The following is a 25,301-nucleotide window of genomic DNA, read 5'->3' on the forward strand; positions in this document are numbered from 1 at the left end:
CACCTAGAACCCATGAGCCACAGCAAGAGAAGCCACTGCACTGAGAAGCTGATGCACCACAACAAAGAATATCCCCTGCTCACCGCAACTAGAGAAAGCCCGCACACAGCAACAAAGACCCAGCTCAGCCAATAAATAAATAATAACATTCAAAAAAAGAATGCTTCAACAAACGATTACAAATATGTTTAAAACAAATAAAAAATAGCCTCAGCAAAGAAATAGAAAATATCAGTGAAGAAATAAAACACGTAAAGAACCAAATGGAAATATTATAACTGAAAAATACAATAACTGAAATAACAAGCTCAGTGGAGGGACTTCTCTGGTGGTCCAGTGGTTAAGAATCTGCCTTTCAATGCAGGGGACAGGTTCCATCCCAGGGGACCAAGATCCCACATGCTGCAGGGCAACTAAGCTCACACACCACAACTACTGAGCCTGCAGACCACAACTACAGAGCCAACGCACCCTGGAGCCTGTGCACCACAACTGGAGAGAACCCCACGTGCTACAAGGAGGATCCTGCGGGCCGCAACTAAGACCCAACACAGCCAAAAATCAAATAAATAAATATTAAAATTTGAAACTTGGCCTTTATTTCCTCCACAATTTCCAGGTTTTAACAGACTGCAGGGCATTTAGCTTGTGTCTTATCTCACAGGCTGGACCTACCTTTGTCTTCCTCTCCATGAATATGAAACAGGTTTCACCTCAAGCACATTCTAGTACATATGGTGTCTTTGTTGAAATTAGAAAAAGACGTCCCTTCCTCAAGTTAAAAAAAAAAAAGTATTATTTTATATTATTTATTTCTTAACAGTAATAATTAAGACAAATATACAGGGACTTCCTTGGTGGTCCAGTGGTTAAGACTTCACCTTCCAATGCAGGGGGTGTGGGTTCAGTACCTGATCAGGGAGCTAAGATCCCACATGCCTCACAGCCAAGAACCCAAAACATAAAACAGAAGCAGCAGTGTAACAAATTCAATAAAGACTTTAAAAATGGTCCCCATCAAAAAGAAAAATCTTTCAAAAACATATTATTAAAAAAAAAAAAGGCAAATATACAGAAGCACCTGATCCTTCCCAAAGCTGAGAGCCTTTTGTGTCACCTGATACCTGGCCTGGAGCAGTATTCCTAGGTGAAGAATGTGTTGTCTCCAGAATCCAAAGAGACCACCAGTCACTGTGCTTCCTTCTTTGTGGTGGAGGATGCAAGATGCAGCAATTAGTCTTTTACCTCAGAGGAGATATTGTGGCATGCCCTTGATTAATGGATCCCATAGAACCTTACTGAAGTTTCAGTTGCCTGAATCTTCATAGGGTTTATTTCCCACCAGCTGGAGTGTGTGTGTCTTACCAAGGCCTCTAGTGTGCTAGCTGAGTCATGTTCATCCTGCCTAACCAGTATGATATCAGCTATGTAAAGGACCATTGTAGTATTCTGCATGATGTACAGATGGTCCAGGTATCTTCAAACTATATTATGACAGAGACTGGGAAAGTTAACATAACCCCAGTGTGAAACTCCAAGTGAGTATTTTTGACCATTCTCTGTGAACTAGAACTGTTTCTGATCCTCCTTTCTAACTGGGATGTGATTCTAATATGTAATTCACCATACTAATGAACTAAAAAAGAAAAAAGAAATGATCATCTCAATAGACACAGAAAAAAGTATTTGACAAAATCTAACGTTCATTCCTAATCAAAATTCTCAGCACACTAGGATTAGAAGGGAACCTTCTCAGCATGATGAAGGGCATCTATAAAAACCTAACAGCTAACATCAAACTGAATGTTTCCCTCTTAAAATCAGGAACAAGGCAAAGAAATCCACTCTTACCACTCTTGTGCTTCTTTGATCTACAGATTTATGTCTTTCACCAAACTTGGGGAGTTTTCAGCTATTGCTACTTAATTCCTATTTGATATATTACTAGAAGTTATAGCAAGTGCAATAAGGCAAAAAAAAGAAATTTAAAAAGAAATAAAATGCTTAATATTGTAAACAAATTAATAAAATCATCCCTATTGATAGATGATATGATCATCTATGCAGAAAATTCTAGGGAATCTATCTTTTTTGAACTCCTAGATCTAATAAACAAGTTTAGCAAGGTCACAAGACTTGAGATCAATATACAATATTCAATCATACTTCAATATACTGGCAATGAACAACTGGAATGTGACATTTTTGAAAATAGTAACTGTATTAGTTTGCTAGGATTGTCACTGATTGGGTAGCTAAAAGAAGAGAAATTTATTTTCTCACAGTTCTAACTTCGAAGTCCAAGATCAAGGTGTTTGAAGATTTGGTTTCTCCTGCCCCATCTCTTCTTCTTTTATTGATGGACGTCTTTTCACTGTGTCCCCACGTGGCCTTTTCTCTGGGCATAGATGTCCCCCTCTTTTTTGCTCCCTCTTTTTATAAGGGCACGAGTCATATTGGATTAGGGCCCACCAATCTGACCTCATTTAACCTTAATCACCTTTTAAAAGTCTCTGTCTCCAAATACAGTAACATTTTGAGGTGTGTGTGGGGGAGGACTTCAACATATGAATATGAGGGGGGCAGAATTCAGTCCATACTGTACCATTTACAATAGCTCCAAAAAAATGAAATACTTAGATATAAATCTAACAAAATATATACAGGATCTGTATGCTAGAAACCACAAAATGCTAATGAAAGCAATCAAAGAAGAATTAATAAAAGGAAAAACATACCATGTTTATAGATTTGAAGACATAGTATATTTAAGATGTATAGTCTCTCCCCAAATTATAAGTAAATTTTTTTAATTAATTTATTTATTTTAGTTATTTATTGGCTGTGTTGGGTCTTTTTTGCTGTGCGTGGGCTTTCTTTTTAGTTGCGGTGAGTGGGGGCTACTCTTCGTTGTGGCGTGCGGGCTCCTTATTGCCATGGCGTCTCTTGTGGTGGAGCACAGGCTCTAGGTGCATGGGCTTCAGTAGTTGCAGCACACGGGCTCAATAGTTGTGGCTCACGGGCTCTAGAGCATAGGCTCAATAGTTGTGGCGCACAAGCTTAGTTGCTCTATGGCATGTGGAATCTTCCCAGAGCAGAGCCTGAATCCGTGTCCCCTGCATTGGCAGGTGGATTTTTAACCACTGCGCCACCTAGGAAGTCCACATTTAAGTAAATTTAATGTAATTCCAATCAAAGTTCCAGCGGGACTCTTTGTAGATACAGACAAGCTAAATCTAAAATGTATATAGGGCTTCCTGGGTGGCGCAGTGGTTAAGAGTCTGCCTGCCAATGCAAGGGACATGGGTTTGATCCCTGCTCCGGGAGGATCCCACATGCCGCGGAGCAACTAAGCCCATGCACCATAACTACTGAGCCTGTGCTTTAGAGCCCGTGAGCCACAACTATTGAGCCCATGTGCTGCAACTACTGAAGCCCACGTGCCTAGAGCCCGTGCTCCACAACAAGAGATGCCATGGCAATGAGGAGCCCGCACACCACAACAAAGAGTAGCCCCCACTCACCGCAACTAAAAAGAAAGCCTGCGCACAGCAAAAAAGACCCAACACAGCCAATAAAATTAATTAATTAATTAAAAAAAGAAAAGAAACTATTTATATAAAAAAATAAAATAAAATAAAATGTATATAGGGACATCCCCAGTGGTCCAGTGGGTAAGACTCTGAGCTCCCAATGCAGGGGGCCCAGGTTCCATCCCTGGTCGGGGGACTAGATCCAGCATGCCACAACTCAGAGTTCACATGCCAGACCATAAAGATCCCGCACGCAGCAACAAAGATCCCACATGCCCCAACTAAGACCTGGTGCAGCCTAAATTAAAAAATAAATATTTTTTAGAAAATAATAAAAAAATAAAATGTATATATAAAGGTAAAGAAACTAGAATAGCCAAAGCAATTTTGAAAAAGAAAAACAAAGATGTAGGATTCAGGACTTCCCCAGTGGCACAGTGGTTAAGAATCTGCCTGCCAATGCAGAGGACACGGGTTCGATCTCTGCTCCAGGAAGAGCTCACATGTTGCGGAGCCCACGAACCACAACTACTGAAACCCTTGCACCTAGAGTCCGTGCTCGGCAACAAAAGAAGCCACCAGAATGAGAAGCCCGTGCACCACAATGAAGACCCAATGCAGCCATAGTAAAAAAAATTATTTTTTTTAAAGTAAAAGAATGTTATTAGCACTTCAGAACCCCCCCCCCCCGGCTCCCCCATGTTCTCCTCGATTGTTGCTCCATTGATCCTCCCAGAATCAATCACTATCCTAACTTTTATCATAATCATATCCTTGCTTTTATTATTTTATCCATCCATAAACAATACAATTTAACTTTCCTTTTGTCCTTTGCTTCTTTCACTCAAAATTGTTTTTGTGAGAATCATCCATGTTGTGTACAATGGTTGTTTGTTTTCATTCTTGTATACAATTCCATTGCATAAACATACCATACTTTATTCTCCAGTCCACTCTTGATGGATTTTTGGGTTGATTCCAATTTGAGTCTATTACAAATAAAGGTGCTACAAGCACTCATGTATCTTTTTGTACACGTGCACAGGTTTCCCTATAACATACATTGTATACCCAGGAATAGGGGCACATGTACCTTCAGTTTTACTAGATTGTGCTGGAGTGTTCTTCATCTTGTCATATATGTCAAGTGTAATGCAAAGACAAACACCTCTAATGACACATGGTATAGACACAAATAAGGGTTTATCGGAGGGAACTTCTGGGGTCATGTATATAATGCCTCAAAGTCCCATTATCCAAAAGATGGCTTTTGAGGCCAGGACGGGCTGATCTCGCTGTTAAAAGAGCAGGAGAGGGGCTCAATTCCCATGCTACTCTGCATATATATGAGGAAAGTAGTAGGAACCTCAGAATCCCTTGACAACTATGTAACAGAGGGAGTTTTCTGGCCAGGGACATGTCTTGCTAGAAGTGGGGAAATCCAGAGCTTGAGTTCACATGCCATTTCAGTTATGCTGAACTAGCTGTTCCTAGGGTACCCAAGAGAGAAGTGAAAGATTCGCTGGAAACTTCCAGCAGATAAGCCTGGGTGTGTTCAGTTATGTCATTATATAACGTCCCTTTCTGTCTCTGGTAATTTTCTTTGCCCTGAAGTCAACTTTATCTGATATTAAGATATCCACTCCTGCTTTCCTTTGATTAATGTTTACATGATACATCTTTTTCTATCCTTTTACTTTCAAGGTATGTATATCTTTATACTTGAAGTGAGTTTGTTGTAATATACAGTTGTCATGTCTTTTAATTTACTGTGCCAATAAGCTGTGCACTTATGTGTACTTTTCATGATGTATATTAAACTTCAATGAACAAAAACAATTTTTTTTAAAGTTATGCTGTACAAGAAGCACTGGAGGTGGGGAGAAAAGGAGCGGGGAGATGGGAGATGTGACACTAAATCCCTTGTGGTGATCTAAGATTGAAAATAAGAGAGAGGGGACTTCCCTGGTGGCACAGTGGTTAAGAATCCTCCTGCCAATGCAGGGGACACGGGTTCAATCCCTGGTCCAGGAAAATCCCAAATGCCACGGAGCAACAAAGCCCATGTGCCACAACCACTGAGCCTGTGCTCTAGAGCCCGGGAGCCACAACTACTGAACTCATGAGCCACAACTACTGAAGCCTGCACGCCTAGAGCCTGTGCTCGGCAACAAGAGAAGCCACCACAATGAAAAGCTCACGCACTGCAATGAAGAGCAGCCCCCACTCGCCGCAACTAGAGAAAGCCTGCGTGCAGCAAAGGCCCAATGCAGCCAATAAATAAGTAAATAAGTATTAAAAAAAAAGAGAGAGAGAGAGAGAGGTAGAGACAGAGACAATACAACAGCCCAGCACGAGGCAAAGCTTACATAACAGGCTACATGGATGCCTTTGTGCCACCTTTCGCCTGTTAGTATTTGCCCCATTCCTGCCCTTGCAAGCTCTCCTCTGAATTGCAGGGGGGTTAGGAGCCTGGAAACTACATTTTGTGGGCTTCTTTGCAAACTACATTACAGTCAGATTTTGCCCGTGGACTTCATAGGTTGGAGATTAGAAAGTGGAAGGACGGAAATCTTTCTACTTCTGGCTCCAGCCACAACAGGCGACCGCACGTGGTCACAGCTGGCTACTGGTGACCACAGGTGACTGTGGGCTCCAGCACCAACACCAGCAAACACAGGCTTCTAAACACCAGACCAAGGGTGTTATCAGCCTCCAAATTTCTAAGTAAAACTTCCTTCTCCCTTTCTCTCATCTGCTTCTTCCAACACCTTTACATCCATTGTCCGGCGTTAAATTCCCCTCTTCTGGAATTACCTAGAGTGCGTTGTTTTCCTGGCAGGCTACTGACACATAACTTCCCCTTCAGTCTGAAAAAAACTAATTGAGTCCTGGCATTATTTACCGACACTCTCCAAAATGTCTGCTGAAGCAAATCCAAATGCTCTCAGCTGGTCTATCTCTGGTTTTCTCCTTTGGAGCTGTCCCTGTCCATGTCCTCCCCCCCGACCCCGCACCCACCACCACCATACCCGCCTCCCGCCTCAACTCCCAGAACCGTCGCCTCTACTGCATCCTGACTTGCAGAGCTGTACTTCACTCCCATGTGTACCACTCCCCAGCCTCCCCTCCCACACAGCCAGCCTCCACCTTGGCACGCCTGTCCCCTCGCATGACTGGGAGCCCCAGGAGATGGACGGGCACTGTTTATCCTCGAACTCCTTGCATGCTTGGCCCCAAGCAGGTGCTTACAGAACGATGAACGGCACCAAGTGGCGCCTGCCACAGAAGCGGATGGGCTGATGAGTTGCTCTGCCAAGCCCTCGTTCAGGCAGAACCCAGGTGGGATCCTCTTTCCACACTATTTTTCCAGAAGCCAACGGAGGAGAGTATGCAAGTGTGTAGAGAATAGGACAGGGAAGAGGGGAAGCTGAGGCCTGGCCCAAGTGGAGGACCTGGGACGTAGGGACCACAGGAAGATCGGCTGAGGTGCCAAGCAGCTTTAATGAGCCCGAGCACCTTCCCCACTGTGTCCCTCCCTCCCCACTGCCAGTGCCCCCTCCTTCAGTTCAGGACAGGTCCAGCCCACCCAAGGTCCTGGGGCTCTTCGGCCGCAGGTGTTAATGCTTCTGTCCCCTCAGCCGCTCCAGCCGCCTCCGAAGGTCCGGGGGCACCTTGGCCCCAGCTGCCAGCAGCTCTCGAAGTCTCTGTTTGGGAGTCTTGGTGAGGTGGAAATTGCAGGGCACAGGGCCCTCTTCAAAGGTGACCCGGCAGCTCCGTGTCGCTGCGTGGTAGCCCTCAGCACTGGCACGCACCACGTAGTCCCCTGGGGTCAGCAGGCGCCAATAATCCCCACCCCATGCTGAGAGAAGGGAGGGCAAGATCAGGGTCCAGTGGCCCTCAGCTTCCCGCCCGGCTAAAGCCTCCCACCCCCCCCCTCCCCTCCCCCACACACCCACCCGTTGTTACATCGTGGTTAATCCCATCCACGGCGATGACAGCATCAGCAATCCCAAGCTCCGTGTCCTTGTCCCTCACAATTCCGGCAATGCCTATGCGCACCTGTGTGGGAACAGGTTATCAACACCCCTTTCCTTCTGCATAAAAATGTGCCCTGCAGTTCATTCTCCTGGCTCTGTTCCCTGCAAATTCGATAAAGGTGGTGCGTCTACTCTGTTTCTAGACGACAATACTCTGGTGAAAACATCTCCTGATTGATACGTTGCATCTCTACCGGGAGAACTAGAAATGCCTGGCAGGAGGGCATATCTTTGGGATTTCCCAAGTTCAGTGATTCTTGTTATTGGGCTTGTCTTTGAGAACCTGTGGAAACTATACTTACAGAGTCGTTCCAAGGGACGTGAGTTCCTGTGGAAAGTGACGTGTCTATGCCAGGGCACTTCCTGCACTTGCATACTCAGAGTCTTTTCTGAGAACAGCTCTGGGTCAGCTCCATGGACCACTGCCTGGACTGCTGTCAGGTTACTCCCATCCGCTAACGATGTCTGACGCCACCCTGTTAGCAAACTGCGCTTCCTGCCCTGTATCCCTCCAAGTCAACCTGATGCCAAGTGAGTGCGACTCATGGCACCTGTGAGTCAGAATGCTCAGCCTGACCTTAGGAGACCCCTCTGTTGGGAGCTGCATCCAACAGGGAGAACAGACTTGTCAGGAATGACTCAGGCAGGCTGGGCAAGGATTCAGATCCGACCTGTTCCAGGTAGGTGAGAAGGGCATCTTTGTTGTTCTCCCACTCCTGGGGCAGCTCGTTCTCGTGAGGGAACTTGTCGCAGGACAGCTCCACGGTGACCTCAAAGCAGTTGGTGTGTAGGTAGCTGAAGTCATTCATGCCTAGGGGTACCACAGACACTGGAGCCTAAAGGGGCAGGATGGGATCCCCGCCCTCCTGGCGCCCTCCTCTGGGAGACAATGCCTGGTGACAGTGGACACCAGCACTGTGTGTGAGACTGTCTTACTGGGGCAGAGTTATGGGGACGGAGCTAACCCCACCCTCGGGCACATACTCCCAGGAACTGTGTGCCAGTCGGCCCCGTTGATGATGTTGCCATACAAGGAGAAGTCCTGGCTGTGGCAGGGTCGGCGATCTGGGTCCTGCATGGCCCGATTAGTGCCGGCATAGACAGTGCTGAGCCAGCGAAACACAGCCTCATCCGGGGTGGGTGTGAGTTCGCGGGCAGCCCACGGAGTCCGAGTCATGTCAAAGGGGTAGGACACCACGAGCTCACCCCCGTGGAGGTTGGCGCTTAGCACAAAAGGGATCCGCTGCATCCACTTGATCACTGCCCGCGTTTCAGGAGCCACCTGGACAAGGGCAGGTCAGGGGGGCGGGAGGCAGAGACAAAGGCCCCCAGGGTGGCCCTCCACCACTGCCCCCAGGATACTCACAGTGGCATTGGGCAGGGTGTAGTAAGTGGGCAGTGGCAGGTGATGGTTGGGGACAGTGTCAGGCACCAGCCCATCATCCTCTGCTTCCCACAGTGGCGTGTTGAGGTCAGCAAAATTATGGTTAAGGTCAATGCCCTGATGGTTCCAGCGGCCCTCTGCCCAGCCCACCAGCTCCGAGCCCTGCCAGGGACGAAGTTTGTTCAAGCCAAGCAGGCTCCGGGCACCACGGCAGAAGAAGCAGGTTGGCCCTCGGGCCAAGTGGCCTACCCGGCGGAAGGCGGTCTCATAGCCGTCGGGGTTCATGGAGGGCAGCAGGTGAATGCGCATCTCGGTGAGCAGCCGGGTCACCCGCGGATCCCCTCTCAGGAACTCCCGGCATAGGAACTGCATGAGGAGCAGGAGCAACTCCCGCCCCAGGGCCTCATTCCCGTGCATGCCCGCCACGTAGCGCACCTCAGGCTCTCCTGGGAGCACAGCGGGGCTCGCAGCTGGCTCACGCCCCTGCCCTCCCGCCGCTGTGCCCACCTCTCCCACGCCACCTGCCAGTACCCAGCTCATGTTCCCCAGGCTGGTCCGACATTTCCATCACGTACAGCTTCAGGCCCCGGTGGCTCTTCCCGATGCTGTAGACGCGGGTGATGTTGGGGCACTGCTCGTTCACCTGCTTCATCAGCTGGAGGGCGGAGTGTAGCATGGGGCGGGGCATGGGAGGATCAGACCCAGGGCTCAGACCACATGGCCACGGGAGGACTTCAAAAGCTTGCGGTGGCCCGTACAGATGGGACATCACAGCACAGTACAGGGTCAGAATAAGGGAGGCGCCATAACAAGGGAAACTGGGGCAGTTTAGGGGTCAACACGAGGGTGAGATGGGGGAGGACATGAGGCCAATCATAGCAAGTTATGCCCTGGTGGGCAGGGGACCCGAGATGGGCAGATCCTCCCTCCTGGGTCACAGGGGTTACCTTCCTCATGGCTTTATAATCATGATGCCGGAAGTCTAGTGGGTCGGAGGACCCCACCATGGGGTCCTCAGGGAATAGACTGTTAGGATCTGGTAGAGGATGAGTTCACAATAAAGGGTGAGTTCCCAGCGGACGGTGCACCCTGCCCATCCAACCCTTGTCTTACTGCCCACCTGAGACCGGGCAGGCCAGGATCTCTGCCCGGAGGCAAGATGCACCTCCCTGGAGCCAGGTCTGGGGCAGCACACGAATGAAACGGGCCACCTGCGGCTCAGGCAGGAGGTTCAGCACTGGTGTCTCTGGGTCCGAATTGGCAGGAAATACCTGGGGCATCAAGTCCTTTGTAAGGGCGGCTTAAACCCCAGCAGCCTGGCCCAGGGCCCAGGGAAGGAGCTCAGGCCTCTGAGCTCACTGAAAAACCCACCCGGGTAGGTGCGGCTGGAGACTTGCCCACTGTGTCAAACACAGAGCGCTGCCCACAGCCTTTGCCAACGGGCAAGCCTAGGCAGCCATGCTTTCTGGTTTGGTCACAGCTCATTAGACTAATATGGCCATGTGACTCAGAAGCAGACAATCCTGAAGCTAGCCAGGACCTCACACTGTAGCCTGGGGTGAAAAAGGGGTCCACGAGATGGGGAAACCAGAACTACGAGGAGGTGAGAAGTGATGCAAGGACCTGAGGCCCGTCACCAGAAGGGGTGTTCCAACAGGAGGCTGTGGCCTGGAGGAAGTATTTGGGGAGGATACGGGCATGGTCCAAAGTAGCCTGCCTCTCGAGGCTGTCTGTTGGGTGCCACCCATCCTGACAGCAATCCTCTTTCTCCTGGGATGCCCAGGTGGGCACCTGTTCCTTGTCCTCAGAGGAGCCCCAGCCCAGCCCAGCACCCTACAGTGGGCTAGGGGCCCAACTCCCACATAGAGGGCTCCAGCCACCATGGGACCTCTCACCGCGTCCATCCCACTGCTGCGATTCTTACTCCCCCACCAGGTCCGACTGTCATTGCTGAACTGGACCTTGTATGATGTGACCCAGTCGTACCTGGCAGGAAAGGTGGAGAGAGATCATGGGTGGTCCCCAGAACTCCTACCCCAGCCCTCCTGAGCCTTCCCATGACTTTCCTGGCCTGGACTGTCTGCCTCACCTCCATATGGAGTTCCTGCCCTGTGTGATAATGCCCGAGAAGCGGGTGGGGTGCCTAGCGTCCACCTGCAGCCATGGCTCGGCATCCTGCTGCTCGGCACACCAGGCGCCATCAAAAAGATCACCATCCTCCAGGCCTGACTGTGGGCACAGGACACAGTAATCAGAACCAGGGACACCTGTGAGGTAGGCCTTGAACAGAAGGTGGGAGGGGCAGGGAAGTAGGTCCTAGGGGTTGCCTTGCTGACCTGGATGTTGAGCCGTCCTCGGTGTGGTCCAAGACCAAAGGACTGGCTGCTAGATGCGTCGAGCTGGTTATCTGAAACTCGCAGGGACTCCAGGCCCAAAGGGGGACAGTCTGGGACAGGGACAGAGCAGTAAGACAGGATCAGAGAAAGAGTGGTCAGGGCAGGTGGGAAGCTGAGCCTAGGCGTGCCCGTGTGTTGGACAGGCTGGGGGCATGTCTGTACCCGGGAGACCAAGAGCTATGTGAGTTGGTGCCCCAGAAACTGCAAGTCTGGGCAGGGTCCCTGGAGCGGTGGTACCTGGTTCTTGCTTCTCGGGGAGGTTAAGGGTCCCTGCAGGGCTGGTGGTCACTGGGCTGGTGGTCACTGAGCTGGTGGTCACCAAAGGCCTAGCAGTCACCAGGGGTCTTGGGCGAGTTAGCTTCTTTCGCTTCTTCATGATGATCTTTTTTTTCTTGATAACTCGAATAGGGATATGCTGGTCTGAGGTCCCTGGGGACCAAGGAGACAGAGCACCAGGGAAGGAAAGGATGGCACGAAACCCCAGATGGAGAAGTCTGCCAGCCCAAGAAAGCCTGCAAGTCCACAGCAGGCCCCACCACACGTATCCAAGGACTTTAGCATGGATTTAAAGGCTGGCAGTGTGACCCCAACCTACCTTTCCAGCCACTCCCTTGATTCCTTTTCCCCTCTGACGTGACCACAGGCTTGGCCCTCACCAATAGAGAGCTGCACTGCCACTAGGAACTATGTGCTCGCTCCAGGGAGTTGAATTTGGTTCTTTAACTCCTTCTTTGCCTGGCTGTCCCCTGTCATATCATCCACCACATTTGATTTTATTGTCTAATTCCCATTCTTCTTCGCATCTCAGCCCAGATGCACTTCAAGGAGCCTTCCTTGGCTCCAGACTTGGCCTCATGCCCCAAAGCCTCTGTGCCACCTCATTAATTACGTCTGCCCTCTGGGCTGAGACGTCCTGTCCTCAAATCCATGTCTGCCCGGGTACTCAGGCTTTCCAGAGCTGGACCCCTGCCCTGCCTGCCGTTCAGTACAAAGCATTCACCGCACAGGGCAGGTGCCACTAGTTCCCCACACACCCGAGCTCCACAGATGCCCCCAGATCATGCTGTACATTTTCGTGTCAGGTGCCCTGTGCCTTTGCACCCACTTTCCTTCTGGGCTGCCCTCCTCTTCGGCTCTTCCTAATTCAGAGATACCCTTCAGGACCAGGTCCACTTGCCTCTCTTAAGAAGCCCTCCTAGGCTGCCAATCCCCTTGCTTTCCTCCTCTCTACTCCCACATCTGAAAAGGTGGGAAGTCAGGCAGCCTTCCCCCTCCCCTCCCCAGGCAGTGCCTTTCCTCCAGGCCACCTGGCAGACAGCTCTTCCTCCCTTCCTCTGTTCTTTCCTTCCAGCCCCTTGCCTTCAAGCTCTTTCTCACAGCCTTGCTCTGCACCCTCCTTGGTGCCTTTCTGAACCATTCTCCCCTCCTCCTGGCTCTGGCCTCAGTTTCCTCATCTGTGAAAAGGGACAGTTTGGGGCTGGAAGAGGCAGCATCCCACTGGCTCCTGTCCCAGGACTGCTGACTTAGTCTGGCCGGGAACTGGCGCTGCTGAGTCAGCAGCCATTGTACCGGGCAGGGAGTGTGTGGGTGGGGAAGGGTCCCCACATAGGCGTTGGGCAGGGAGTGTGGCGTGTGTGGCTTGGGGGCGGGGGGGGGGGGGCTGGAGTGCCCGTGCTGGGGAGGGGTCGGCGGAGTGGGACAACCGACTCCCGGGAGAAGCGGGCCGTAGGCGGGGAGCTCACCGTTCTCCTTCCCCGCGGACGGCTGTGCCGGGCTGCTACGCGGGGCCGGGGTCGAGACCGGGCCCTCGGTGGTCGCGGGCGACGCCAGGCCCTGCACAGAGGCGCCGGGCGCCCCCAGACCCACACCGACTGCAGGCGCGAAGGTGGCCAAGGCGAGCAGGAGACCCCACATGGCGGGCTCCAACGCGGGGACGCGAGGGGCCCGCGGTGTCCGGTGGGTTCGCCTCTTCCTGCTGGGGCTCGGGAGCCCCCCGCCCCTTCCTGCCGTCGCCGCACGCCCCCTGCGGCCTTCGGCCCGCCCACAGCCCGCTCGGAGGCCTCGGACCCCGGAGCCGAGGGGTGGGGAGGGGAGGGGAGGGAAGAGAGGGGAGGGGACGGGAGAGGAGGGCCGAGGGGAGGGCCCAGGCCGGCCGCCCAGGGTCTCCGCAACCCACCGACCGCCCGCATGCCCCCACCCGAGCCCACCAGCCCCGCTCGGGCGCTGCCCTTTACCGTCGGCAAAGACCAGGCACCCTGGAATCCACGCAATCCTGTGCGCGCGTCCCACAGTGGGCACCTACTGTGTACCATGCCCGTGCCAGGCGCTCTACCCGTGACAAACTTCATCTTACACACTGGTAAACTGAGGCTCAGAGCAGCTAATCGACTTCGCCTCCGTAGCGAAGCCGAGAACTTTGGGGAGGAAACTGCAACCCGAGAGGGAAATCTATCCAGAGCCAGAGCCCCCTGCCAGGGCGGGTGGGACGGAAAGAAGGGTGAGGGGAAACTGAGGCGCCGGCTGGGGTACGGGGCGGGGGAGGGGCTGGCTCTCCAGGAATCCTTCTGAAGGACATCCAAGGGGCCCAGCCAGAAGCGGCGCTTCCCACCCCCCACCCCAGCGCCCCGCCTCTCCTCTCTCTTCCTTTCCTTAGCCTCCCCTCTTCCTTTGCTCACCCGGCTGCCACGTTCCGGGGTTACATAACCCGACGAGAGTAGCCCGAGCCGATACCCAGCGGGCTGGGGCCGGGGGTGGAGGGAGAGGCTTGATGCGCGTCCTGCCCTCCCCTGCCTCACTCTCCTCTGGGAGCCGGCAGCCCTGGGTCTCTGTCTTCGGGACCCGATCCCGGGATTCCAGAGCCCAGGACCATCCCCCTCCCCCTCTGAGGTCCCCTTTGGCTCCCCCACGCCAGGGTCCCCTCCCCAGAAGGAAGGCATTCGTTCACTGTGCGCCTCTGGCCGGTGCTTTGCCTTGCAAGAATCCCGCCAGGGAGACACTGCCATCCCCAAGAAAGAAGCGATTCCCAGAGATGGCCGGGAATCCTTTGGAGTGCGAGGGGGTCCTGAGTAAATGTTTTATGCAAGGTCACTACCCATATGAACAAATCAGCGTGTCAGCACCAATCTCTCCGGATGTCTCGAAAGAAATATGCGCTCCAGGAACTGAAACCCACCCGCAGTAAGAATGCTCTCATAGACGCGAGTCACGGAGCTCCTCAAGGCATTTGGTCCACCCCATGCGCTCTGGGTAGAGAATCCCCGAAAGGAAGTAACTGGGACAGGGCCCCAGTGGGTCCTGCTCCCGCCTTAGAGCGCCCCGCCTGGAAGCCACTACCGGGTCCCAGGCACCAGGGGAGGATTTAGAAAAAGGAAGGCGTGCGGAAGCGGAGGGTCCTTAAGCGCCGAGCCGAGTCAGCGGCAGAAAGATGGTACTGCGGCCCCAGGCTTGACGGAGGTGGGAGGCCAGGAAGGGTTCCCGTGGAGCTAGAAGCGGGTCTGTACAGGTCCTGAGGACTTCTCCACCTCCCGCCAAAACCCAATCTGGCCACTTCCCTGCCTCTGGCCCCACCCTCATCCAAGTTTCACAGAGGGATGAGAGAGGGTCGAGGCAGAATCTGGCTAGGACAGGTCAGCCTCCTGAGGCTCCCACTCCCTCCAAGCCTTTCCCCACACCACAGCCAAATCGTCCTAGTGGACTCACCTTCCAGGTGGTTCCTGAAAAGGTTCTTCCCCACCCACACCTTTCCCACCTCATCTCCCTGTGTTCTCCCCAGGGCTCATCTCTCTCCAGCCACACAGGCATTCTAGCTGTTCCTCCAATGCACCAGCCCCATCCATCCTCAGGGCCTTTGCACTGGTTCACCAAGGTTGCATCCTTCACCCAACACTCAGATGGCCTTTCTTTTTCTTTTAAGATTTAGTTATTTATTGAATTTATTTTATTTTTCATTCATTGGCTGCATTGGGTCTTCGTGGCTGCTCCCGGGCTTTCTGTAGTTGTGGAGAGTGGGGGCTACTCTTCATTGCAGTGTGGAGGCTTTAGTAGTTGTGGCTCATAGGCTCTAGAGTGCAGGCTCAGTAGCTGTGGTTCACTGGCTTAGTTGCTTCGTGACATGTGGGATCTTCCTGGACAGGGCACAAACCCATGTCTCTTGCATTGGCAGGCGGATTCTTAACCACTGTGCCACCAGAGAAGCCCCCAGATGGCCTTTCAATGTCACTTACTTCCCTGACCATTCTGACAAAAGTAAACTCCAGCCTCCACATGTACTATATCCTCTCACTCTGTTCTGTTATTGACTTCAAGGCTCTGAATTTATCTTGTGTTATGTGTTGTGTGTTCACTGCCTGGGTCCCTCCCGCCCAGCAGAAGGTAAACAACCCCACAAGAGCCTTTTATTTTATACCCAAATGTTCACAGCTGTACTTCATGGCTTAGAACGGTGCTTGGCCTCTAGTCAGTGCTCAAAAAGTATGTGTATAATAAAAGTTAGAGGGGACCCAGCAGGGCTGGAGGGGAGCTAACCTTGTCAACAGTGCCAGGTTTTACAGAAGAGGAGTTGGCAGGCAATGAACGGGGAGACCTGCCCCCAAAGGGACTGGTGGGATGGGGAATGCTGGCCATCTCCCACCAATCCCTTAGGGGTCGGATCTACGGAATGCTGGTACCTCCTCTGTCCCCTGCACCCCTCATCCCTCTTCTTACCACTCTGTACTCCTTACCTCTCTGCCCTGTTGAAACCTCTAGGGGCCCTTTGTGCCTCTCTATGCCCCCTGAGCCCCTCAGCACCTTTTTATGCCCCTTCTAACTTGCTCATCCCTTCTGTTCTCCCTGCCCAGCTGCCGCCTCTGGCCCTGGTCATTTGGTTGCCTGGTGCTGCGAAGGCGCGAAGCCCGGAAGCAGGGTCTGGAGGTGGTGGCTCCCAGGGTGCAGGTACTTGCACAGTCAGATCTCTAGCCCTGGGAGCCAGGTGGAGGCTTTCTCTTGGCCTCACGGGAGCAAGGATACATTGCAAAGCACAACTGAGCAGGACTGAGCTGGACTGGATGGAGATACCTGCCCCAAAGGGATTTTGGCTTCTTAAGGGATGGGCTGGGACTCTCCTGGCTGCTTCCCAAGTGTGGTTGGGTGGCTGGAGGCAGAGATGATAGATGACTTTGGCGCCACGCAGGCTTAATGTCACATCCCACTTCTGCTGTTCATTTTGTTTGGGCATCCTTGAACAGTACTTTTACCTCTCTGAGCCTCAGTTTTCTCATCTGTAAAATGGGAACAATAATATCTTCCTCTTTGGGTTGCTGTGATGAAGTGAAGTAATATATGGTTCCTGGGGGCCCCTAAGTTAACCAGATGAATTAAAGGTAGGGAAACAGCTTAACACAGTCCTCTTACTCCCACATACATAAATGCACTAAAACATTATCAAGAGAAGGGAGGAGGCAACTATGTGTCTGGCTGCACAAATTGAGAAGTAGCCAAATCTGCTGCCTCTCTATGACTCCTAATCTCCTGTCCCTGGTACTCACTCCCCACTAAGTGCTATCCCTATGATGCAGATGAGTATTGGTAGGGACTCCCATGGCACCTGGATGCATCTCCTCACATGCCCACCTGCCCTCACCACTACCTCCCCCAGCTATCTCTCTTTCATACATCAATGTCTTCTAGAGTCTTGGTCCTCATGATGTAGCTGGGGACCAACAGCATCAGCATCCCCTGGGAGCTTGTTAGAATTGTAGAATCCCTGCTGAGACCTACTATACCAGAATCTGCATTTTTAAAAGATCCCCAGAGGATTCAACTCCAGGAGATTCATGTGGGCTGAGAAACACTAGATGGAGGTTTAGAGCAACTCCATCTAAAATGCATGAGATTCACAGCTTTCTGAGTTTGATGGTGTTTGCTGCTGTTACTGGAAATTTTATCTCAAGCCACAAGAGTACATCCACATAACATTAGGAAATTGGTATTTCATTCATCCTGGGAGGGTATATTCCTGATCTCCACCATAGGACCCTTTATTGATTTGCTTTTTTTAAACTAAATTATTTTAATCAAAATACTACAGAATATAATTTTAAAGGTAAATCACATTTAGGTCTATAACAGGAGATTCTTCTCTATGCTTCTCCACTCCCAAGTCAACCACTTTTCTGTTTGTTATTTCTCCTAGTATTTATCCTTATGCTTCTATTGCTATTTCCTGGATTTTTATGTTTAGATGTTATCTGTGGATTTCCTGCTATGGAATTAAAGATTTAGCTTTCCTAGCACCCCTCCCCCCAACATACACCAAAACATACATACACTTTCCCTCCTGCCATCCTCCCAAAAGAACTAAATCACTGGAGTCAATATTCAGCGCTTATATTACAACCATGTAAAGATTATTGTTCAACCTTTTGTGTTCCCTGGAGTTAGCAATTACTTTGTTTTATCATTTGCTTGGTTTTCAAGGCACTAGTTGCTAATTCAATCCCAAAACTTCCAACAGAACCAAACATTTTGCATATGTCTAAAAACAGCAGATAATCAGTTTCATTTTCTTCTGGAGACATCCCTCCTGGAGCATCTATCTTTTGGTTCTAGGCTGGATTGTTTGCTTTCCTTACCTGGAAACATGGCGGACATCCCAGGTCTTTCTCATCATCGCTCTCCTGTGTTTAGCCTCAGTTCTTTCTTAGTTTAGTTCCTTATTTTTCTGAAGCACATGCTCCAGTAGCTTCCTAAGAAAGAGTGTATGCAAGGTCAAGTTTTTGAAACCTCGTTTGGCTTAAAATGTCTTTATTCTACCCTCACACTTGATAATGATTTAGACAGATATATGTTACTAGTGTGTAAATCATTTTCCCTCAGAATTGCCTGGGCATGTTGCAATGCAAATAGGAGTGAGAATTCTTTTTTTTTCCGCTTGAGAACAAGGAGAACAAAGAGAACAGTGAACAGACTAGAGGAGAAACATAACCTGGCCTGAAACAGTTAATCACTCTTTGCTTTACTTTAACTGTCACTGATCTGTAGTAACTAGATTTTCACTTCACAAAGCTAACCTCACTGGCTGATACTCTGATACTATGTAAATTACATTCAGCACCTATCACCCTTAACTCTGTGTGAGTTACATCCTCCCTCTCACTCCCTAACCTTATCCCAGCACTGGCATTCTATACACCCCTTGTAACAAATCACCCCTGTAGTTTTTTTGCATTTCAGAAAGGTCTCCAGCAGATAAACCAGAGGCAAACAGACCCAATTAACAGACTGCCATACCCCAATTGGCCTGACAGCAGCTATGACTGTTTTGAAATAATGCAAAGGAGAAGAATGCGAGACCTTCACCATTTTGATCCTTATCATTTACCTCAGATTGCGAGCCCCATGAATAAAATCTTCCCTGACTCCCGAGGAGGAGGGGCACAGTTGTTAAGGCACGAGCCTGCTGTCTGTGTCTTCCTTTCTGCTGGGCAGGAAAATAAAGCCACCTGCAAAATCTCTGTCTCTGTATTTCTGTTCAGCCTTGGCGTACAAAATAGCCGTTATTGCACTAACAGGTATTGCTTTATTGCCCTGGGAAGACTCAGAAAAAGGCAATCAATGAATGGCCTCACGGGCTGGTGGCATTGGCTCGATGGCTGTTGAGCCCATCACCACCAAAGATGTCAACATCACCAGGCTGGAATCTTTGAACAGAGCCTGACGGAGGCAGATAAGCAGACGGACTCTTGCTCTGTCTTCTCTCCTAGGAGCTCTATGGCCACTGTCCCTCTACCCCTACCTCCATCAGTTTTCCTTCAAACTATGGTATGTAAACAAGGATTAAGTTCTCTCAATTAGGACCCATTCCCACTCTTGCCTCTCAAGTCACTAAACTGAAATGTGCTGGAAATTCTGTAACCATTTACAGATTATCAGTGAAGATAGGTTTCTTTTCCAGGTGACTAATCCTTTCATACATGTTCATGTTCCTTAATTTCGTTCTTGGAGGGTAACCTTAACCTCCAATTTTGGGTTTACTATATTGTAGTCCTCTTACAGTCACATGCTCTTTGCCAGTACCCAAAACACCTCCCAGAAACCACTGTGCTTCAAACACCTGAACAGCCCCCTCCTGCCCCACCCCCTTTTAGTTGGTCATGTGGGAGTCCCTCCCTGGAAAGGCTCAGGTTGCTTCCTGGCAGAGTCTATCTCTGCATTCCAGGACTGCAGTTCTGAAAAATCCCACCCAAGAGATCACAGGTGTCATCCTACTTTCCGGGGAGAGAGCCGGGGACAGAAAGATTGAGTGACTTTCCCCGGACACTCAACCCTGGGAACGGCGAGACAAAGAAAGCTGCCAAGGTGGTGATGGTGTTGTAATGCCTTCCTGGCAACTCAAATCCCCACGAGAGGGCCCTCGGGTGGAGAATTAGCAAAGACAAGAGGATGAGTCTTAGCTCTCAAAAGTCAGACCTCCTGGCTAAACCCCACCTAAGCCACCACTACTTATGAGGCCAGAGCCAGCATTAGCCCTCTCCTTACCCCAGGGCCCCACCTGGCCATAGGTCACAATGCTCCAGCTGCCCAACCCACAAGAATGGCTGATAGAAGTGGGAGGAGGTGAGGAGGGTTTGGTGGGTGGGTGTGTGGGGAGGCGGAGATTCCTAAAGAGCCCAACTCCCCACTGCCCGAGCTCACGCTTGAGTGTCTGCCAGGGCCGCACTCCCTCCCATGCGCCCCCCTCCCCCCACTCCCTCCCAGCCCTAGTCCTTCCTATAACCTCCACCTCCCTCCATGACCGGGCTCTGCTTACCCAGGCCCAGAGCCTTTACTTATCCTACCCCAGTCCCTCCCAGGGGCGTGGGTGCTGGGGAGGGATCGGGTAGCCCAGAGGGTCCATGTGTGTCCCCCTGGGGCCCTAGCCGGGCCCAGGTCCTGGACAGTGTCCTAGGGCTGGGGGCACTGGCGCTGACAATTCGGGCAGTCTTTTCCACACCTGGCCCAGCCTCGCTGCTGCTGCTGCTACTGGTCAGCTTCCTGGCCTTCGACCTGCTCCACCGGTAAGAGGACAGCAGCCTGGCAGGGTGCGCAGGTGAGCAAGGGGTCAACCTCCCAAAGCCCAGCTGCCACCCTTTCTCTCCAGAGGCCTGCGGGTCCCACATGGCCACAGCACACACATTTCCCAAGGCGCCAGAGTCAGGGGGCCGGTGAGGGTCCAGGGCAGCAGGAGGCTCCCCTCCTGCCCACGGTGGCAGTCACAGGATGACTCAGCATCCAGGAGGCTCTGCTGCTGCTGCTCCCGGGCCTGGGGCTACTCCTGGGAGCCCATGGTGTGCCCTTGGCTGTGCTTGCCCTGCCTTTCTGCCTCCATCCTTGGGCCTGAGTGCCCTCCAGAAATACACTGGCCATGCTGTTTCCTCAGGTATCCTTTCCTCCACCCTGGGCTGGGAAGGTGGGAGGATGCTCCTTTATCCCCTTGCCTGCATCTTGGGGGATCTCTGGCCCCACAATGTGAACAGTGGATATTTAGGTCTGAGACCGAGGGCATCGGTAAAAAGAGAGATAAGGGACAAGGAGCCCAAGGGTATGGGAGCCCTCTCAGAACCTGTAGGTTGGGGGTGGCTATTCTGGCTTCCTCTGTGGTTCTAGAGAATGAGGGTCCAGAGAGAAAGAATTGCAAGAGAGCAGAGTGGGACTGAATATTGGCCAGCAGGGATGGGAGGGATCCAGAGAGGGCTTTCCATGAGAAAACATGAGAAACTACACCTGTGGGCTCACCAGGCTCCCCTGCCAGCCTGGAGGATCAATGAGAGAGGCTCAGGTAAATCTCACACCCTGCAGTGGTTCCTCTCTTGGCTGGACCCCACCCCAGCCTGGGTCACAATGGGCTCCTCTGGGGAGGGTGGGGGGAGTGAGAGTGGGGGATCAACTCTGGCTGCCAGGCCATCCTGAGCGCTGCAGGAAGCAACATGACTTAGGTGGCTCTGCCCAGAGGTAAGCCTCGGGCCCCAGCTCACAGCCCCACCCCACCCATGCTGGTACCCTCCTAACCCCTGCACCCTCACCCACCCTGAGGTCTCAGGCATCTCCAGGGCTGCTCCTGCAGCTGGCCTGGCCTTCTCCCTAGGTGCACCCGCCGTGATGCAGCAGCTGCGAGTGGAGACAGATGCCATTGGGGCCGGCGAGGGTCCACAGCGTGCAGCGCCCTGGTCGGCCTGGGTCACGTGGGAGGGCTGCATGCGCTGGTGCATGTGCCACGTGCCCCTGAGCTGGACCCAGTGGTGGACCACGTCAGGCTGGCGGCAGCCGCTGCAGCGTGTGCTGTGGGGTCTGGAGGGGATCCTCTACCTGCTGCTGGCACTGGTGCTGTGCCACGCGCTCTTCACCACCGGCTCCCACCTGCTGAGCGCCCTGTGGCCTGTGGCAGCTGCGGTGTGGCGCCATCTGCTGCCAGCTGTCCTGCTGCTGGTGCTCAGCGCCCTCCCCGCACTGCTTTTCACGGCCTCCTTCCTGCTGCTGTTCTCCACGCTGCTGAGCCTCGTGGGCCTCCTCACCTCCATGTCTTACCCAGGCCATGCTCAGGACTTGGACTAATAGAAGGGCAACCCCATCCCACTGCTTGTGTCTGTTGAGCCCTGGCCTAGGGTCTGAGGCCCAGGGGAGCGGGAGGGCAGTGGGACCAGGGCCTTCCTGCCTCAGCAGGCCCCACACCTTTAGTCCCTACCTGGGACAAGTCGGTGCACGTATGATGCTGCTGGAACTGGCAGGGTAGACTGCCCTGACCTCTGGGCACCTCCCTCAAGCTGATGGTGCAGGCACTTGGTGTGGGGGGCTGGGGACTTTGAGAAGAGAGGTTAGGGCAGAAGGCTTAGCCAGGGGCAGAGCTTGGCCAAGCCATCAAAAGCTCCCACATGCATCTGGTAACACCACTGGGGCCCCCTAAGCAGCCGGCAGCATCTTTTTCTTGCTCTGCTCAACTGTCCCAGCTTCAGACTCACAGAGAACTACCTGGGTGCCCCTGTATCTGCCATTCCCCTCCCAACCCCCTCTTTCCACTTCCCCAGGCTCTAGAAAGGGCCCCCTGACAGAAACGTAGCTGGGAGAGGGTTAGCCAGAAGCCTCAAGAGACCTCAGCCAACTCACTTTCCAGACCTTTCTGCCCAAGCATTCCCCACTCCCTAGGCTTTCTACCTCCTGCCTCAGTCCTCATCCCCAAATCTGGGAAATGGGCCAACCAGCATAGTGAGGTTCCCAGAGAGCACTTACTCTTTAAGACTCCTGAGGGGGCTTCCCTGGTGGTCCAGTGGTAAAAAATCCATCCTGCAACACAGGGGACGCGGGTTAGATCCCTGGTCAGGGAATTAAGATCCTATATGCCGCGGGGCAACTAAGCCCACACATCACAACTACTGAGCCCCCGCGCTACAACTAGAGAAGAGAAAACCTGCACACCACAACTAAAGAGAAGCCCATGCACCACAGCAAAGAGCCTGTGAGCCACAACAAAAGATCCCACATGCCACAACAAAGATCCTGCTTGCCACAACAAAGACCCAATGCAGCCAAAAATAAAATAAAGAAAATTGAAAATAAATATTAAAAAAAAAAAAGACTGCTGAGGTTTGCTATGGAAAAACAAACAAGACGTCCCATTTCACCCGCCTACACCATGTGGCTTTGGCCAGTTAATTCTTTTGAGCCTTGGTATAAATGGGTCCTATCATGGAGCTGTTGTGAATCAAAGGCAATGATATCTATGTGTGCAGTACTTTGTAAAGACCAAAAAACTGTACAATATTGTATCGAACTCAAAAGAGCAGAAAGCTTCTCTAGACCTTCAGAGAAATGTTCTGTTATGGCTACAATTTGGGCCCTACAATGGTCAACAGAGGATGGATGAGTGTGAACAAGCTGTAAAAGGTCGTATGCCATGAAACTCAAAATGTGCAGATGTTGAACTCTTCTGATTGTAAAATGCTTAGGGCTGGGACTTGGTGCCGGGAGAGGGCTTGCACAGATATGTGAGTGAGGAAGGCATAGCCCACGGGCTTCTAAAACCAAGCCAACAAGCGGCTTACAGCACCAGGGGGGACTTGGAAGGTGGCATCCCTTGATGCCCAGGATGCCGGCTGTTCACACATCAGCTCCAAACAAAACAGTGAGTGATCAGTTAGTGCAGGTAAGAGAGTTGATAGATAAGCCCCACCCACTTGACACCCACCCCATTCCAGACCTCCACCTAATCCCTGACCTTCCCCATCTCCTATCCAGCCTTGACCCCACTATATACATAACCCTAAAATCCCTGCTCCTAAATCCCTCAACCAAAAGCCCCCTCCCCTGACAGCTAAATACTCAAGCCCTGGGGACGAGCCCCCAGAACCCAGGTTCATTTTTTTAAATAAATTTATTTATTTATTTATTTTTATTTATTGGCTGTGTTGGGTCTTCATTACTGCAAGCGGGCTTTCTCTAGTCGTGGCGAGTGGGGGCTACTCTTTATTGTGGTGCACAGGCTGCTCATTGCAGTGGCTTCTCTTGTTGCAGAGCACAGTCTCTAGGCATGAAGGCTTCAGTAGTTGCAGCACGTGGACTCATTAGTTGTGGCTCACAGGCTCTAGAGCACAGGCTCAGTAGTTGTGGCATTTGGGCTTAATTGCTCCACAGCATATGGGATATTCCCAGACCAGGGCTCAAACCCATGTCCCCTGCATTGGCAGGCAGGTTCTTAACCACTGTGCTACCAGGGAAGCCCCCCAGTTTCATTTCTGCTACAACCCATTTGCTATGGAGTTTCACAATCCTGCATGCCACTGGCTATCAGCACCTGAAACCCTGGATACAGTCCTTCTTTCCTTTTTCCTTTTGGTTCTCCCTGGAATATGGCCCTGGTAGCTAGGGCAAGGCAGCACATGGAGGTGGCATAGCTTCATGGTTAGCATGGGCTTTAGTATATTAGCTGAGGCTGGGTTTGAATTCCAGCAATGCCACTTTCTAGCTCCATGGCTTTGGTAAAAACTGCTAAGCCTTCTTGAACTTCATTTTCTTCTTGGTTAAAACAAAGGCAATGGGGGGGGGGTAGTCAAGGGAGGGAGGGAATATGGGGATATGTGTATAAAAACAGATGCTTGAACTTGGTGTACCCCCAAAAAAATAGTAAATAAATAAATAAATAAAATTATATATATAAAAAAAGAGAAAGACAAAAAAAAAAAAAAAAAAACCAAAGGCAAAAACACCTGTCTTGGGGCCTCTGTGGGGCACTTGGCATGTGAGCAAAGTTCCTGGACTGAATCCTCACACCACAAACTATAACTATGTTGTTACTATTCCATTTTAGAGATGAGAAGTTAGACACAGGATAGCTACTTGCCAATGGCAAGGCTGGTTGAGTCCTAGTCCAGCCTAACGGGCTATGAAAGGGAAAACAATGGAGGAAATATAATAACTGAAGACCCCAGGGCTTCTCAATGCCTGTTCTTTAAGCTCCTGTCAGAGATGAAGTCAGGGTGCCAATCTTGGTCCCATTGTTGACTTGGCCGTGCATTGCTGGCCAGGGACATCACCCAGCAGCCTTGGGGCCATTCTGATTGAGAGAGGAGGTTTTGGCCCAGACCAGACACACTGGGGGGCAGGATTTTGGCAAGAGCAAGGAGAAGGCCTTCTTCCCTTCTCCACATAAATAGATATCTTCTACCCTCCTGCATTGCTGGTATGGGGTAGGGTGGCACAGCCAGACAGTAGAGCAGATGGGCAGTACTTATCAAATTAGATCAACACATACCCTGTGACCCAGCAACCCAAAATGAATTCTCACAGAGGCCCATAATGGCCTTGCTCCTCAAACTGTGGTCCCAGGGCCAGCAGGTTAGCCATCACCTGGAAACTGGCTACAAATGTAGAGGCTCAGTCTTCACCCCAGGTGTGATGAATCAGAGCCTGCATTTTTAACAAGACTCCCAGGGGATACACA

At 51.5% G+C, this 25,301-nt stretch overlaps 3 protein-coding genes across 4 annotated transcripts; 2 read left to right on the forward strand and 1 right to left on the reverse strand.

The window, feature by feature from the left end:
- Positions 1-7,040: 7,040 nt before the first annotated feature.
- Positions 7,041-13,426, reverse strand: CPXM1 (carboxypeptidase X, M14 family member 1). 2 transcript variants are annotated; one of them, XM_057702238.1, is made up of 14 exons: positions 13,096-13,426; positions 11,591-11,782; positions 11,294-11,403; positions 11,047-11,186; positions 10,853-10,943; positions 10,078-10,228; positions 9,905-9,993; positions 9,489-9,612; positions 9,207-9,403; positions 8,940-9,119; positions 8,780-8,855; positions 8,245-8,384; positions 7,493-7,595; positions 7,041-7,395 (listed from the first exon to the last, which is right to left on the reverse strand). In XM_057702238.1, exons 1-14 carry the CDS (start codon positions 13,265-13,267, stop codon positions 7,154-7,156), a joined length of 2,007 nt encoding a protein of 668 aa, XP_057558221.1. In that variant the 5' UTR covers positions 13,268-13,426; the 3' UTR covers positions 7,041-7,153. The 2 variants fall into 2 exon arrangements, with proteins under 2 accessions (XP_057558221.1, XP_057558220.1); XM_057702237.1 differs by having other exon boundaries at positions 8,558-8,855.
- A 6,696-nt stretch (positions 13,427-20,122) lies between these two features.
- C12H20orf141 (chromosome 12 C20orf141 homolog) lies at positions 20,123-20,711 on the forward strand. Its single transcript, XM_057701136.1, is given in 2 exon segments — positions 20,123-20,388; positions 20,474-20,711. Coding segments are annotated over 2 exon segments (504 nt in total).
- A 203-nt stretch (positions 20,712-20,914) lies between these two features.
- Positions 20,915-21,922, forward strand: TMEM239 (transmembrane protein 239). Its single transcript, XM_057704079.1, has 3 exons — positions 20,915-20,935; positions 21,201-21,313; positions 21,397-21,922. The coding sequence occupies exons 1-3, from the start codon at positions 20,915-20,917 to the stop codon at positions 21,920-21,922; spliced, it is 660 nt and encodes a 219-aa protein (XP_057560062.1).
- Positions 21,923-25,301: the final 3,379 nt, after the last annotated feature.

The sequence above is a fragment of the Hippopotamus amphibius genome, chromosome 12 (genome assembly GCF_030028045.1).
Source record: "Hippopotamus amphibius kiboko isolate mHipAmp2 chromosome 12, mHipAmp2.hap2, whole genome shotgun sequence".
Lineage (NCBI taxonomy): Eukaryota > Metazoa > Chordata > Mammalia > Artiodactyla > Hippopotamidae > Hippopotamus > Hippopotamus amphibius.